At 40.0% G+C, this 17,270-nt stretch overlaps 2 protein-coding genes across 5 annotated transcripts in view; one reads left to right on the forward strand and one right to left on the reverse strand.

The window, feature by feature from the left end:
• Positions 1-9,710, reverse strand: part of MSRA (methionine sulfoxide reductase A) — a 433,724-nt gene extending 424,014 nt beyond the window's left edge. For 3 of the 4 annotated variants that reach the window (XM_038573679.1, XM_038573680.1, XM_038573677.1), the window contains exon 1: positions 9,374-9,710. In XM_038573679.1, coding sequence (XP_038429607.1) covers positions 9,374-9,509 — 136 coding nt within the window. In that variant the 5' untranslated portion in view covers positions 9,510-9,710. The remainder of the gene's footprint in view (positions 1-9,373) is intronic. The other variant, XM_038573678.1, reaches the window with a different exon arrangement.
• A 6,702-nt stretch (positions 9,711-16,412) lies between these two features.
• On the forward strand, positions 16,413-16,738 carry LOC111092429 (thymosin beta-4-like). Its single transcript, XM_038573683.1, has one exon. The coding sequence runs from the start codon at positions 16,413-16,415 to the stop codon at positions 16,545-16,547; it is 135 nt and encodes a 44-aa protein (XP_038429611.1). The 3' UTR covers positions 16,548-16,738.
• Positions 16,739-17,270: the final 532 nt, after the last annotated feature.

Consider the following 17,270-nt stretch of genomic DNA (forward strand, 5'->3'; position numbering starts at 1 on the left):
AACTATGTTAGCTTTTCTGTGTCACACTGGTCATACAATGGTCACACAAAAAGACCACCTTCAACCAGCATTAGCCATATTTTACTCGATATCCACAAACCATAACTGAGTGCCTGATGTAGGCAGTGTCATCTGCAAAGTACTATAGACTAAAGGATAAAACAGTGTCCACCATGCCCAGCCCCTCCCTTCAAGGAGTGAAACACAGCTCCTCCCTCTGAAGGGCCATCTTTCAAGGGAACTCCCTCTCATACGAGGAGAAAAGACATAGACTTAACAATCTGGGTAGCAACACGACATCTAAGTAACAATGCAAGATCCAAAAGGAGGATTCATGAAATAGTATATAATTATTTGTCCAAAAGAAAAGAAAGGGATCACTTAAGTTGGAGCAAAAAGGTTTGGATTTATAGGAGAAATGGAATCCAATCAGGGCAAGTTTTGAGGAAGAGGCAGGATAAGAACATATGGAAAAAATATTTTACCTAGGCAAGCATTTAATAAGGATTTTATGAATGACAAAACGAAACACTTCCAAGTGGGCATGTGAAACCCACTTGGGTAGAATCACATGAGCAACTTCAGAGGCAAAACATTGAAATATATGTTAGCCAGAGGATAGGGTTCTATAGGGGCAGAGCAGGAAGGCTGGGAAGATAAGGATCAGATCATGGGGGGTATGGAATACCCTTATATACCCAGGGACTTCAGGGAAATACTCAAGGTTCTAAAACAGAGGGTAAAATAAAGAGCTTCAGACAAGATGCAAAGAAGAGAAATAATAGTTCTATGTCCTCCAATTTAGAAATTAATCACACATTGGGGAAAATTTTTCTAAAAGGAAAATTGTTTTCTATCATTTTCTTTTAAAAGTCTATGTACATCACTCAAAATAAAAGAAATACACATAATGCTTTCTACATAATAGTGGAAGGAATTTGTCCCCAAAGATCTTTTCTTTGTATAAATGATGCCACCACAATTGATGCTTCAATAAAAATGAATATTTATGAAATGTAAAATGACTTGGGTTAACTTATTCCAATTTCACCCTCTAAATTTAGATTTTTTAAATCACGCCAAAATGTAGATTTTGATTACAAAAGCAAGTTGAGGAAGAAAAGGGACTTACTTGACAAGAAAAAGAGAGCAAAATTTAAAAAAGAAAAAGAACTTGAAATAGGGATGACAAAAGATGATAGAAAGGTGGTCAATTAAACTAAATACCACAGAAAGGGATCATCCTCATACAGAGTTATTTAACTCAATAATGCAGTCACATTACAAGAATCAAGTTACAAGAAAGCATGAAGGAAAAGTCTCCCACTTGTGTGTCCCATCCATCTTCAGTTCACTGCACAGCCCTCTCGCCAGCTATTAGCTTCTTAGCCATCCTTTCAAAGTTTCTTTGTGCATACATCTTATTATTTTCCTCCCTGTTCACACAAAAATTAGCATACCATATAACACTGTTCTGACCTTGCTTTTTTCATGTAACACTATATCTTGGCAATCTCTCTATACCCATTCATATAGATTTTCCACGTTCTTTTTTACAGCTGCATATTCCATTGTGAGGACGAACCACAATTTATTTAACTAGCCCCTATTGATGGGCATTTGGGTTGTTTCCAATCTTTGGCTACTGCAAACAAAGCTGCAGTGAATAACCTGGTATAGTCATCATTTGGCATGCGTGCAAGTGTATCTGTAGGATAAATTCCCAGAATTGAATTCCTGGGTCAAAAGGTATATGCATTTAAATTTTTTATAGATATTGCCAAATTGCCTTCCATAAGAGTGGAGCCAATTTACACTCTCGCCAGCAATGTACAAGAGTGCCTTTTTCCTTAAGGATTTACCAACAGAGTGTACCATCAAAGTTCTGGAGTTTTGCCAATCTGAAAAATGAAAAATGGTGTTTGCATCCTCCTCATTATAAGTGAGGTTGAGCACCCCTTTATATAAGAGCCAATTGTACTTGCTTTTCTTTAAACTATCTGTTCATAACCTCTGCCTATTTTTCTAATGGATGTTGGTGTTTTCTTATTAATTTCTAGGAGCTTCTTATATATTAGGGAGAATAGTCCTTTACTTATAAGTTGCAAATACTTACCCCAGTCTGTCTTTTGAATTTGCTTACCGTAATTTTTGCCATGAGAAGACTTATCTAATTTATCAATGTTTTAAGTCTTCTGATTTTCAAGTCAAAGTAGAAAGGCTTTCCTCATCCTAAGATTATAAAGGAATTCTCCCTTTCTCACACTTAAATTGTTTCATTTTTACATGTAACCAAATGGAAAAACAGCAAAGTACAGTAGTTAAGATCACAAACTCTAGAGCCCAACTGCCCACATTCATGTCCTAGCTCCACCACTTATTAGCTATATGACCTTGGATAAGTCACCTAACCCATATGGACCTAGCATCCACATCAACAAATGAGATTAATAATAATTACTACCTTGCAAGGTCATTGTGAGGTTTAAATGTCTTAGTAAATGTAAAGTAATTACTAGAGTGCCTGACATACACTACACACTCAATAAGCATGAGCTATTATCATCAAACATCTGTTTGGGAACTTACCCTGGTTTACGATGTAGAGTACAGATCCAACTTTCTTTTTTTCCATACAGCTATCCAGTTATCCCATAGCCATTTATTACTGAATATTCCATCTTTTCCCCACTGATTCGAGATATCACCTTTATGTTATACTACATTCCCATATATATTTAAGAATTTCTGATTTTTCTATTCTGTCCCATTGACCTGCCTATTAATGGACCAGTATCACACTAATTAAAAAAATTTTTAAAGATCTTTTTTATCTATATCTATTCATGAGAGACAGGGAGAGAGGCAGTAACACAGGCTGAGGGAGAAGTAGACTCTCTGTGGGGAGTCCAATGTGGGATTTGATCCTCAACCTCTAGGATCTTGCCCTGAGCCAAAGCAGATGCTCAACCACTGAGCCACCCAGGAGTCCCCACACTGATTAAATTATTAAGCTTCACTTTTATTATGTGGTAGGGCTAGCTGACCCTCTTTGCTCGTCTTTGGCAGTTACCATAACTCTTCCTGTTTATTTTTCCATATGAATTTTCTAATTAGTGTGTCTGGTTCTAGAATAAAACAAAAAAATTTAGTATTTTAATTAAAACCATGTTACCTTTATATAAACTTATAGGGAGAATATGATATATGTTTCCTGTTCAGTCTTCCTATCCAAGAACCTGGTATATCTCACCATTTGTGCAAGTCTTCTTGTGTGTCCTTCATAGTGTTTTAAAGTTTTCCTCACATAGGTCCTGCATATTTCTAGCCAAGTTTATTCATAAATTTTAATTTTTTTGGTTGCTGTTTTCTTCCATTATATTTCCTAACAAGTTGTTTTCATAGAGTAAAGCTACTGGTTGTTGTCAGGTAAGTACATTCCTATTAATTCTCTTGGATTTTCTAGGTATATAATCTCATGATCTGCAAACTAGTGGCAGTTTTACCTTCTCTTTTCCAATTTGTACATCTCTAATTGCCTTCTCCTATCTGACTACATTAGCTACCATTTACAAAACAATTTTAATAATGAATCACTTAGAGTAGGCCTAGTCATGCTTTGATCCACTTTAGGCAGCTTTGGAAGAGCTGCACATTAAAAAAGTTTGAAGGTTTGAATCTCACCTTCTTGCAAAGTAGAAATGTACTAGGCCACAGTTTATAAAAAGATGAAAATTTTCTCAACACCAAGAAAAAAAAAGCAATAATCCAATTTAAAATCAGGTACAAGACACAAATGGGCATTTCTCCAAAGAAGACATACAGATGGTCAACAGACACATGAAAAGATGTTCAACATCACTCATCATCAGGGAAACGCAAATCAAAACCACAATGAGATACCACCTCACATCTATTAGAATGGCTAAAATCAAAAACACAAGAAACAACAAGTGTTGGTGAATATGTGGAGAAAAAGGAACCCTCATGTGGGAATGCAAACTGGTATAGTCACTGTGGAAAACAGTCTGGAGAGTCCTCAAAAAATTAGAAATAAGGGCATCTGGGTGGCTTAGTTGGTTAAGCATCCAACTCTTGATTTTGGCTTAGGTCATGATCTCAGGGTTGTGAGATCAAACCCAACTGGGCATGGAGTCTGCTTAAGATTCCCCTCTCCCTCTGTCCCTCCTACCCCCACCCTCTCTTAATGAAAAAAAAAAAATAGAAATAGAATTACCATATGCTACTGGGTATTTACCTAAATTTTCTTTGGGTAATGAAACCACCAATTCAAGAACATATATATAGCACTATGTTTATTGCAGCATTATTTACAGTAGCCAAATTATGGTGGGTGGGAGGGATGGGTAAAATAGGTGAAGGGGATTAAGAATACATTTATCTTGATGAGCACTGAGAAATGTACAGAATTATTGAATAACTATATTGTATACCTGAAACTAACCTATCCCTGTACACTGTATGTTAACTATACTAGAATTAAAATAAATTTCTTTTAAAATTTTTAATTAAATAAAAAATTTTAAGATAAAAATTTTCTTAAGAACACACAAAAGATTAAAGTTAAGATGATAACCCTTAACAACAGATACTTTTGTTAAAGTATCTGGTAATGGGGGATCCCTGGGTGGCTCAGCAGTTTAGCGCCTGCCTTTGACCCAGGGCGTGATCCTGGAGTCCCGGGATCGTGTCCCACAACAGGCTCCCTGCATAGAGCCTGCTTCTCCCTCTGCCTGTGTCTCTGCCTCTCTCTCTCTCTGTGTGTGTCTCTCATGAATGAATAAATAAAATCTTTAAAAAAATGTTTTAAAAAAAAGTATCTGGTAATGGGGTACAACTGCTACTAGAATGAGCAAAAGTAGGCCATCTCCACATTTTTGTTTGATTGGGACTTCAGTGGAAATTTCTGCATTTCTTCATTAAGCATGATGTTGAGCTTCGGACAGAAACAGATTTATTATATCATGTTAAGGAAGTAGTCATCTCTAAGTGTTATTATCCCCAATAGCTGTTAAACATAATCAAACAAGTTTTTAGCATCCAGAAGTCAGTTACACCATTTTTCTTCTTAGATCAATTAAATGATGAATTATAGTAATAGATTTCCTAATACTGACCAATCCTTGCATTCTGGGACTAAATCCCATTGCTGGATTCTGTTTACTCGTATTTATTTAGCAATTTTTCATCAGTATAAGTGAGACAGGTCTGTAGTTTTCTTTTTTGTGCAATTTTTATCAGATTTGGTTTCAATTTTACACTTGCTTCTTAAAAATAATTTGACAATTCTTTCAGTTTAAATAATATTGGAATTTTCTGCTCTTTAAATATTCAGTAGAAATCCCCTGTAAAATTGTCTAAACATGATGCTTGGAGAGGAGACAACTCATTGACCTCATTTCCTCTCTAAAAATCATTGTTTCCTAAACAGAATGGGATCTTTCTCATATCAGTACAGGTCAATTATATTTTCCTAAAAATTATCTATTCCATCCAAGTTTTCAAATTTATTTTCAAAGAGTTAAATAGTCTCTTACATTCTTTAAATGTTCTACTCCTCCTTCTCAGTTATTATTTTGTGTATTTGTACTTTCTTCCCTTTTTATCAGATAGCTACAGTTAATAAATAAAAACAATAAATTTTATTGTTATATTTCAATTCTCAAGGAGCCACCTTTTGGATTACTCATATTGTTCTACCATTTTTCTATTTGTATTTAAAGTTCTTAAAAGAGTACACTGTGAGCAGGTGTTCTACATCGCTTCCTCTCTCAAAAAAAAAAAAAAAAAGACCCACAGTAATACAATACAACCCACTATCTAAGAATATAAAGGCAAAATAGCAGAGCTTAAACATGAGCTGTCAATGTTATCCTGAATATCTCCAAATCCCAAACACCTGATCAAAAAAAGATTAGCAATATTTCCAAAACGCAAAAAAAAAAAAAAAAGGGGGGGGGGGGCATACGAAATAAAAACTGAGCTTTTGCAGTAATTAATTCACTGGAAATAAGATTAGTTCTAACTATAATAAACTTACATTTTAACAACACAGAAGGCACTCTGAAGTTTTAATTATAAGCCTTTCACTTCCTGCCTATCTCTAGCAATTAATTGCCCACCAATTCAGTTCAACAAGCATGAATTCCACTTTTCCCCCCAGTCCCAAAGTTCTCTGAATACTGTTTAAAGCCAGGCACTGAAACAGAGAGAGACCACCTTCCACATATAAGATCGGGCAAACTGCTTGTGTGCCCTGCCAGCCAGTGCTGTCCAGACCCACCACTAACCTGAACAGTGTATGCTTCAAATGAGCCAGTCTAGTCCAAGTTTAGTTGTTAACCAATCACCCAAATAGGACTATTCATATTTTCATCCACTATAGGTAGCCTGAGAAAAATTAAACACTAAAAAAGTTTGAAGGATTCAATCTTACCCTCCTGTAAGTAGAAATCTACTACTAGGCTACAGTTTATAAAACGGTGTAAGTTTCCTTACAAATACAAAAAGAGGTAGGATTAAAGCTAAAATGTTAACTCTTCACACCAAAAGTATCTGGTAATAGAACACAAAGACAGAACCTAGTACTAGACTGAACCAAAGACACAAAACAGGCCTTATCGTGGAAAACCAAAAGGTGATGTTTTGCCACAGAACTTTTGAAAGTCAAGGTACAATTAACAACAGACACAGAGTAATAAAGAGAAGTAAAGGGCTGTTAGACTGGGGGTTGGGATAGAGATAAATTTGACTTTCAAAACAGTAAGTCCATAAGCTTCAAGCTTACAGCCACCAACACCTACCAAGGAGGTAATGCTGTCCACTTCTGGGACCAGTCAGAACCTTTAGCAACCTGTCAAGGCAGGAGTTGTACCATGAGTGTGATTGGAAAGGCCACAATCTAAAACTGAAATTATTTGGGGAGGAAAAGAGTTGCAACAGCTGAGCAATAAGGACATATGCACTGCATATGCATATGCATTGTAGGCTTGGCCCTACACCAAAAAAAAGCCGTTTACTGGTCCGGATACAGAGATGTACACATGGCTATATAAAAAGACAGAAGAACCTGGAAGAGAGCCAAACCCTGAGATTTTTCCATTAGAGTTACTAGGTGGATGTGACAAATAAATCATTGGCTCGTTTCTGCCATGTTGTTTTATCTTTCATCAAAAATGTCATTTATGTATCAGGTAATTGATTGGGAAGACTTTAAGCAGAACTAAATTTTAGTTGAAGGTGATCTTGAACCAGTTTGCAAATCTGATTAAGATTTTTGTGTTCATTTGTTTGTTTCTTAGACGTCTAGGAGGTATATCAAAGAGACTGTAGTAGGAAAAGAGGAAGTTTAGTACAAGCTGGGGATGTTCACCATTGAAAAAGGATTGCCTTTAAATACCCATTTATGAACACTGGGTTGTAAAAAAGAATTTTTTTATTATTTTATTTATTTGACAGAGAGCACAAGCAGGAGGAGCAGGAGAGGGAGAAGCAGAGTCCCCACTGAGCAGGACCCTAGGATCACGACCTGAGCTGAAGGCAGAGTCAACAAACTGAGCTACCCAGGTGGCCCAAGAGAATTTATTTTTAAAATAAAGTTTAAAACTCATTCTCCGAATTTGAGTCAAAAATATAACAAACTTTGGGACGCCTGGGTTGCTCAGCAGTTGAGCATCTGCCTTTGGCTCAGGGCCTGATCCGGGTTGAGTCCCGCATCTGGGTCCCTGCATGAAGCCTGCTTCTCCCTCTACCCATGTCTCTGCCTCTCTCTCTCTCTCTCTCTCTCTCTCTCTGTGTGTGTGTGTGTGTGTCTCATGAATAAATAAATAAATAAATCTTTTGGGGCAGCCCGGGTAGCTCAGCGGTTTAGCACAGCCTTCAGCCCAGGGCCTGATCCTGGAGACCCACATGGCTCCCTGCATGGAGCCTGTTTTTCTCCCTCTGCCTGTGTCTGTGCCTCCCTCTGTGTGTGTGTGTGTGTCTCTCATGAATGAATAAATAGAATCAATAAATAAGTAAATAAATAAATAAATAAATATTTTTAAAAAATAAATAAAACAAACTTTTTGGGCTGATCATGAGTTGGGAGTTGAAGGGAGAGGAGCCGAGGAAGTAGAAGTGCTAATGCAGATGGAGAAACAAGTCACACCGCTTCAGTTTCCAAACTGCCCCAGGTCCAAAAAACCTCTACTTTTTCAAATCTCATGCTGATACTGAATATTGCGTGTGATGTGCACACCCGCATCACCATGGCCTCCTCCTAGAACTCAATAATTCTTTAAGGAAAAGAGAAAGAATTCCTAGGAATTTTTAAGTAGGGGATTTATCGTGGCATTGAGCTATATGTGCAAGACTAAGCACCATATAACCCTCCGGCAGCTCTGAGGCTGTGCTTTACAAACTATGGCGTGTATTAGAATCACCCAGTTGGGTTTGTTTAAAAACACTTCGAGAAGCCCTGCACCAAGGTAATGGTAATGGTCGCTTGGCTGGTGGACCTGGGCTGTCTTCGCTCTGCTACCGGTCTGCGACAGAAACTGACGTTTAAGCTTTATGAGAATAACTTTTAGGGTGATGGGCACCCAAAGCATGTGATCATTTTTCTGGCTTTTTTTTTTTTTTTTTTACTGCACTTTCCAAAAGTAATCGTTATGAGATTAGAAAATCATTTTTAAGTTGGTAAAGCAGTGCTCTACAGCCGACCCCTCCGACTACTGATAGACACCGGCAGACCCGCGAGCGCGGGGTCAAGGGCAACTCCTGCCGGGGGGTCCGTGGAGGGTTAATGCGATCCTAAAGATAATTTTTGCAAACGGCACGGTGGACGGAGACACAACTTCAAAACTGCAGTGTTCATCGTTGTGCACCATCCCATTGCTCCCAGCAACACCACACAGCGGCAGCGTCGCCGCGAGGGCCCGGCATCCCAGCGGACCGCACACGACAGAAGTGTTCGGGGCGCAGAAGCCGGCGCGGAGCGCGCACACACCTGCGAGCAAGAGCGGGAGTCGGGTCTGCGCTTTTCCTACCCAAAGTTTGGAGCCGCCGGGGCACTTGCACTCTAGGTGAGCGACACCTACACACTAGATTCCGTCAGAGTGCTACGTGAGCTTTAGGGAGTGAGAAGCCAAACAAAGGAAAAGCTGCGCCCCCCCGCCCCCGCCCCACCCCCCCACGCGCCACCCCCTCCCCTCGCGGAGCCCCTCCGCGCCTGCGCAGACCCCAGCCGAACTCTCCGCCCGAGGCCCGCGCTCCGCTCTCCTCCCGGCGGGCGGGGGACGCGCAGCCGCCCGCGCCGACGCGCATGCGCCAGGCCGATGACCGCGCCTTCCGCGCGTGCCGGGGTCCTTACCCGCCACGGGGATCGGCTCCTTCCGGCCCGGCAGGGCCTCCTGGGGGCTGACGAGCTTAGAGGCGGAGTCGCCCATTCTCGGGCCCGGAAAGAGCCTGTGGAAGAGCTGGCTCGCCTTCCGGGTGGCTGAGAGCATGGGCGGGCCGCCGGCCGAGGGTCCGCCGAGCCGCACGGCGGGGTCGAGGGCTGAGCGGGCGCCCGGCGGCGGGACCGGCGTGCACTGGGCGGCGCTGCGGCTGCGGGTCCGCGGAGGCCGAGTGCGCTGCGGGCCGCGGCAGCTGCTGCCCCGGAATAGAGACCTAAGGCTCGGGCCCGAGCGGCAGGAACGGAGGGCGTGTTCTCGCGGGGGGGGGGGGGGGCGGGACCCGGGGGGGGTGCCCGGCCCTGGGTACTTCCATCAATCAGCAAGTACTTCTGGGCCGGCTTCAGTACAAAGTTCCCCGGCGGAGGACCTGGGCTAACTGCGGCAACCAAGTACGTGGAGCGGCAGAGGCCAAAAGTTGATAATACCGCCCGGCCTTCGATTTTACAGTTTGTTGCCTCCTTAAGAGCCTTAGCGCTTGCTCAGGGTGCCCAATAAGGTAGAAGACCACCTGCTCTACAGGCAACTGGAATGTGTTGGGTTTTTTTGTTTTTTGTGTCCCACTCGAAGCCATTATAGCGATAAATTATCCAACAGTTGAGTATCCCAAATAAAAACAAGCACAACTTTTTCAAAAAGCTCAAAAACAGGGAAGATAACCCAAAATGATGTTTTCGGTACACGCACACGTACGTACACGCTAATAAACCCATTTTGCAGGGAGGAAAACAGAGAAGGCCTTGATGCCACCGTTAACGCAGCCTCTAGGAATTTTTTTTTTTTTTTTTTTAATGAGAGAGAGAGAGAGAGAGAGGCAGAGGGAGAAGCAGGCTCCACGCACCGCACCGGGAGCCCAACGTGGGACTCGATCCCGGGTCTCCAGGATCGCGCCCTGGGCCAAAGGCAGGCGCCAAGCCGCTGCGCCACCCAGGGATCCCCGGCCTCTAGGAATTTAATGGTGCTGTTCAATCAGTCGTTTTCTCAAATCGTGGGAGATGACATTTGTTCCTGTGACAAAATTTCGACCCAATACAGTAAGGTGGGTAGAGCCAGATGGGTGGTGACTTGGGAGTTCCATGTGTGAAATTTTGGTTTCGCGCAAATGTTCCCCCGGAATGGGCAAATAGTCTCATGAGGGAAGGAACTTCAGATGAGCACCCCCAGATATGAGAGTTTGACCCAACTGAGTTACCCTTTTGTTTTAATGTGGTCTGGACTACAATAGAAGGACAGAGGACTGGCCCTGCTGTACTGTAGAATATGGTCAGACATGTTAACACTAAGCTTAAAGTTTTTATTTTGTAATTTTAGATTTCCTCTGGCAGTTTTTACTTTTGTTTTTGCTATGAGATCATACGAAGGAGTTTCTACAGGCCTCTCTAAAAACACCCCCAAGGTGTCCCTTCTCCGCTTGGTCGCTGAAAAAATAAGATCACTTTTCCATCAGAGTGTATATTCTGTGTGTGTGTGTGTGTGTTTTAATTATTGCCTTTTCGTACATATTGATTTTCTATGTTTTGTGGTTGGTTATATGAAATTAAACATGTTAGAAATAACAGGAACTAAGAGCTGAAGGATTTTTCATGTCACAAGGTACTCATAAAAAAACTAAGTGAAAAAGCACAACAGAGGAACAGTATGTGTATATATACTGTGTAGTATATACAAAAATGCATGTATTGCCACTTGTACACCCACTGAAGAAAGACTAGAAAAAAAATTAAAATAATGGTTGTAGTTTTTTGTTCAAGGTAATGGTCTTCACTTTCTTATTTTGTTTTAGATTTTCACTTTCTTAAAATGTTCTACATTGTTACAGTGTTCTCAAGTGTTCCAATGCCTATGTTACTTACTTAAAAAAAAAAAAAAAAAAAAACTTTTAAAAGAAGAGTACCTTGATTTATTTCAAAGCTCCCCGCCCCACCCCACCCCCCATAAAGCAGGAGTTTCTTACCTCTTTTACCAGAATAGTTGCAAGAAAAGTTGCGCTAAGGTAGGTAGGTTGGTTGGTTGGTTGAAAGGGAAAATTAAATATTCCAGCCTTCAATGATGCCATTTTCACCACCAGGGCTTCCTTTTCTTGAGACTCTCCTAATCCCTTCTGAGCTCCACACTGAGAGTCTTTTTTTTTTTGTCCATATTTCCCAGTAGGCACACACTGCTCTGATTTGTTATTTTTGTGATTGTGCACTGGTTTTAAACAAATTCTAACTATGTTGTTTAGGAGGCAGTCTAAGCATCCTCTTAGATATGAAAAAGACCCAAAATACAGCAGTTTAAACAAAATAGAAGTTCATTTCTCTTTTACATACAATCTAAAAGTAGGTAGTTAAATGCTGACAGGACCATGTCTTTCCTTCCATAATATCTCATACTGAATTGGCTTACATTAAGTGTCCAGTGGTCACTATTGGCTTAATTGAGCCAAAACCCTGACTTAGATTAGCAAAAGTTTCTTTTCCATTTGTTCAAGAATGACTCTCCCTTGGCTTAGAGACAAGAATACTATTTGGAATATTATATTCCAAATTTAGGCCTAGGTTTTAGTTGGGATACAGATTAGCTTGCCTTAACAGAGACCCAAAGATACTATATATGAAACAAGATACTTTTTTTTTAATTGAAGCATAACTGACATACAATGTTACATGAGTTTCAGACCTACCAGTTAACAAATCTAGTTATGCTCACAAGTGTACCACCATCTGTCACCTGTAATACTATTACAGTACCATTGACTATATTCTCCATGTTATGTCTTTATCCTTATGACTTATTCATTCCATCCCTAGAAGTCTGTGCCTTCCACTCCCCCTCACCCATTTTGCCCATCACCCACCTTTCTCCTCTCACAACCATCAGTTTGTTCTCTGCATTTATGCATATCTGAAACAAGATAGTTTTGTTTTTTTCTGGTCCAGAGGTAAGTGGTTCAAGACTGGTAGGTCCAGAGGTAAGTGGTTCTATCCTTATACATAACCTCCATCCCAGAACCTGCCATCACATCTGTATCTTAGCCCAGCAAAATGGTAGAAAGGGAAGGGGTATACATCTCAGTGCTCCTGAGATGTATAGCACTATATCAGGTTCCATTGACCTGATTAGAGGCATAACCGCATCTAACTAGAAGGTGGGAGATAAAGTTCTCTAGCTGGACAACCACGTTTCCAGCTAATACTCAACAGTTCTAGTAATAAAAGGAGATGAGAATGTACATTGGTGGACAACTCTGTCACAGTCCACTCCTCTGATCCCCCAGATTTTTATATATGCCCATCTTCTAACAGAACATACCCTATTCCAAAGGAAGAAGCACTAAATTTCTAAGTAGTTATTGTAGCTGGCTCTTACATCCATGGTTTGAAGATGTGCAGTCCTTTACAAGTCTGGATATAGTTCTTCATGACACAGTGACCTACTAAGAAAAGATGAGGTATGTGCTCTCCTCTCCCACATACCTGGTGAGGTAGAAATTTGAAAAAATTATTTGGAAAAAGAATGGGGGGAAAGTAGTCACTGGTCCAAAGCCTAGCAAAATGTTGCAAAAGAGAAACTTTACAGATTACCCAAGTGGTGAAGTAAATTCTTGGTTAGACCCCATTTCTGCTTTCCAGAAGGAATTCATCTGCTTGCTGCATTTGAAGTTACTGGCTTTACCCTCTGGAAGGTTCTTCTCCATGATCCTCCATAATTGTATCTGAAGAGTATGTTAACAAGCATGCCTTCCTGGAAGGCTGCACATCTTTTTGTTCCCAGTTTCTTACTGGTGCAGCTTCAAGGAACTATGCATTACTTCAGGGTCAAATGCATAGAGGTATCAGCAAGCTAGACTTGTAGTTTTTTGTCAATTCCACTTGGAAAGAAACTGGAAATATTTCTGGTTTATTCGTTCTTTTACAATTCCTTGTACAAATAACCACAGCTAAAGACCTCAACTAGTCATATTTCTTATGCCTAATTACTCTTCATTTTTATGTACTAGGCTCTGTTTGTCCCATCTATCCTGTATCTATTAACTTAATTACAGTGCCCTTGCAGCCAGCAAAAACAGCAGGTTTGGTTGGAAAGGCATTCCCCTTAATATGATCTTCACTGCTTGCCTTCCATACTTGGCTTCCATCATCTGGCAGACTACACTTTGCTAATGGCCTTTGAGAAGGGCTTTGGGTTGCAGTTTTATCTTCTGCTATTGGGAGTATAATGACTTTTGGCTTATCAAAATTAGAAGGCCCTAAATAACCACCCTCAATCAGTTTGTATTGCAGACTGCAGGCAGAGAACTCCAATCTTAGCTGAGCTTTATTTCCCTTCATCTCTTAAAATGACTAGCTTCTACCTGAGTTCATCTTTAGCAAAAGACTTTGCTGAAGGAGCAGGCAACAGCAATACTCTCTCATTGGTCAGAGAATCATCCTTCTGACAATTTTCCCTATAGTTACAAATTTAAAGAGCATGTGTTTAGCCTTCCAAGGTATTGAGTTAGCAATTTTATCAAATGTTTTATGCCAGCCTAAGAAGGATCACCAGCTTTTCAGCCTGTATTATCTGTGTCCTTGTCTGCTGCCTGCTGTTAAACAAATGCCATATAGTTTAGGTTAATATCATTAAATCTACAGAAAAATTGCTGGAATTAATATGTTGGTTTAGCAACACTTTAGGATACTAGACCTATATACAGACATTTATTGTGCTAATATATATGAGAGAAAAAATGGAAATTGAAGTTTTAAAAACATCATTTAAAATAGCATCCAAGGGCAGCCCGGGTGGCTCAGCGGTTTGGCGCTGCCTTTGGCCCAGGACGTGATCCTGAAGACCCGGAATCGAGTCCCACATCAGGCTCCCTGCATGGAGCCTGCTTCTCCTTCTGACTCTCTCTCTCTCATTCCCTCTCTCTCTCTCTCTCTGTGTCTGTGTGTGTGTGTGCATGCGTGTGCCTCTCATGAATAAATAAATAAAATTTTAAAAAAATAAAATAAAATACCATCCAAAAAAATATTAAGTATTTAGAGATAAACATAACTAAAGATGTGTTAGACCTGTACATCAAAACCCACAAAACAATGCTAAGAGAAATCTTAAAAGATCTAAATAAATGCAGAGATATACCATGTTCATGGATCAGAAGGCTCAGCATCTAAATATTGTTAAAATGCATTTCTCCCAAAATTGATGCATAGTTTTGATGAAACCCTGATGAAAATCTCACAGATATTTTCCTAGCAATTGCCAAGCTGATTATAAAACTCAAGTGCAAATGCAAAGGACCTAGAGTAGCCAAAAACTGAGGAGTCCACCTCCAGGCCAAAATCCTACATGTCATCTTTTAGGCCCAATCATAAGCAATTACAAAAGCTTTTCCCAAAGGGTCTCATAAGGGAAAGCTGCCCTCCTCACACTTGGTGCCATTAGGAGTATAGCACAGGCAATTAATGAACTGCAGTCTCATGGAGGGAATTGCAATCAGACTTAGGCCTCACCCTACAAAAGCCATAGTCATAATCATATCTGCATTTCTAGCTCAGCCATCTCCATTTGAAAGCCTTTTTGAGAGGTTTCTTCCTCTCCACACCCTACCCACCCTCCATATAAAAGGAAACTTTTGTTCAGTGCTCTTCAGCAGAAAGACAATTTCCCCCACTTGTCCTGCATGTCATCTCACTGACCCTTGTACCCAATGTTATTCCATGGGGGAAAAAATGGAACAGGAGCCAGCATTTTCCATTTTGGCCTCTTACCTACAGTATTACAGTAAATGAATAAAGATTTGATTGTTACTTTCAATTTTGTTTGCTATCCTAATTGACCATCCCAACACCTGACAGGCACAAAAAATATGAAAAAGAACAAAGCTAGAAGACTTTCACTACCTGAGTTGAAGACTTATTACAAGCTACAATAGCCAGGAAAGTGTGATATTGGCCACAAGAGGCAAATCAATTAATAGAACAAAACAGAGAGTCTCAAAATAAATGTACATATATATATTAGATTAATTTTCAGTCAAGGTGCAAAGGTTGTGACTTCTGAATGTTTAAAAGAAAACATAGAAGAAAACCTTTATGACCTTAGAGTAGGCAAAATTTCTTAGATATGACACAAAATGTGTGCTTCATAAAAAGAAAACTGATCAATTACATTTTTATCAAAACTAAGAACTCTGTTCTTCACAAGATACTCTTAAGGGAATAAAAATATAGCTCCAGGTGGCCAGAAAATATTTACAAATCATATATATATATGATAAATATATATATATTTAATATATATTTGTAAATATATATATATATCCTTCAATATATAACTCTCAAAATTTAATAATAAGAAATAGCACATTTTAAATGAGCAAAAACAGACACTTCAAGTAAGATAAATGGATTGCAAACATGCACATTTAAAAAAAACTCAGCAACATTAGTCATTAGGGAAATGCAAATAAAAACCACAATAAAATGCCACTACACACTCACCAGAATGGTTATAGTTTAAAAAGACTGACCAGGGCAGCCTCGGTGGCTTAGTGTTTTAGTGCTGCTGTGAACCAGGGGTGTGATCCTGGGGACCAGGGATCAAGTCCCACATCGGGCTCCCTGCATGGAGCCTGCTTCTCCCTCTGCCTGTGTCTCTGCCTCTCTCCCTCTCCCTCTCCCTCTCTCTGTCTCTCATGAATAAATAAAATTTTTAATTAAAAAAAATAAAATAAAAGACTGACCATATCAAGTGTTGATGAGGATGTGGAGGAACTGGAACTCTCATACACTGTGGTAATGATCCAAAATTATATAATCACTTTGGAAAACAGTTTATCAGTTTCTTAAGTTGTTAACCCCTCACCCGCCATATGATCCAACTATTTCATATAAAAGCATGGGTCCCATTCGGCAGCGACCACTGCGCAGGCCGCATCACTCCTCTCTCCAGCTCACTCGTGTGCCTCACTCTGCTTCCTCTGCAACAATGTCTGACAAACCCGATATGGCTGGGATTGAGAAATTCCATAAGTCGAAATTGAAGAAGACAGAAACGCAAGAGAAAAATTCACTGCCTTCAAAAGAAACAATTGAACAGGAGAAGCAAGCAGGTGAATGGTAATGAGGCATGTGCTGCCAATATGCACTGTACATTCTACAAGCACTGCCTTCTCTTTTTTTTTTTAATTGGAGTTCAATTTGCCAACATCAAGCACTGCCTTCTTATTTTACTTTTTAGCTGTTTAACATTGTAAGATGCAAAGGGATTGGATCAAGTTTAAATGGCTGTGCTGCCCCTTTTTACGTCAAAGAACTGAGAACTACTGACAACGAAGGCTCCTCCCTTTCCCATCTGCTTGTCGGACTGGCAGGGAAGGAAAATAACTTGCATGTTGGTGAAGGAAGAAGCTGGGTGGCAGGACAGTGAGATCTAGAGTAAAAACCAAGCTGGCCCAAGGTGTCCTGCAGGCTGTTAAAATGCAGTTTAATCAGAGTGCCATTTTTTGATTCAAGTGATTTTAATTATTGGAATGCACAATTTTTTGAATATGCAAATAAAGTTTTTAAACCTGAAAAAAAAGAAAGCATGTGTGCATATAGTCTTATAGCAGTCTTATTGTAATAGGCAAACACTGGAAACAACCCAAATGACCATCAACAGGTGAATGGGTAAACCAATTGTGGTATATCCTTACAGTGGAATGCTACTCATCAATAAAAGGGAATGAATGAACAACTGATACCCTCAACAACACGGAAAATTTCAATATACTAAGTGAAAAGAATCAAACTAAAAAAAGGGGGGGGAAGAGTAAAAATTGTATGATTCCAATTATTTAAAATC

The sequence above is a fragment of the Canis lupus genome, chromosome 25, assembly GCF_011100685.1.
Source record: "Canis lupus familiaris isolate Mischka breed German Shepherd chromosome 25, alternate assembly UU_Cfam_GSD_1.0, whole genome shotgun sequence".
Classification (NCBI taxonomy): domain Eukaryota; kingdom Metazoa; phylum Chordata; class Mammalia; order Carnivora; family Canidae; genus Canis; species Canis lupus.

Bases quoted from the DNA above. Each gene is read 5' to 3' on its own strand.
- LOC111092429 (XM_038573683.1), top strand. From the start codon at position 16,413: ATGTCTGACAAACCCGATATGGCTGGGATTGAGAAATTCCATAAGTCG.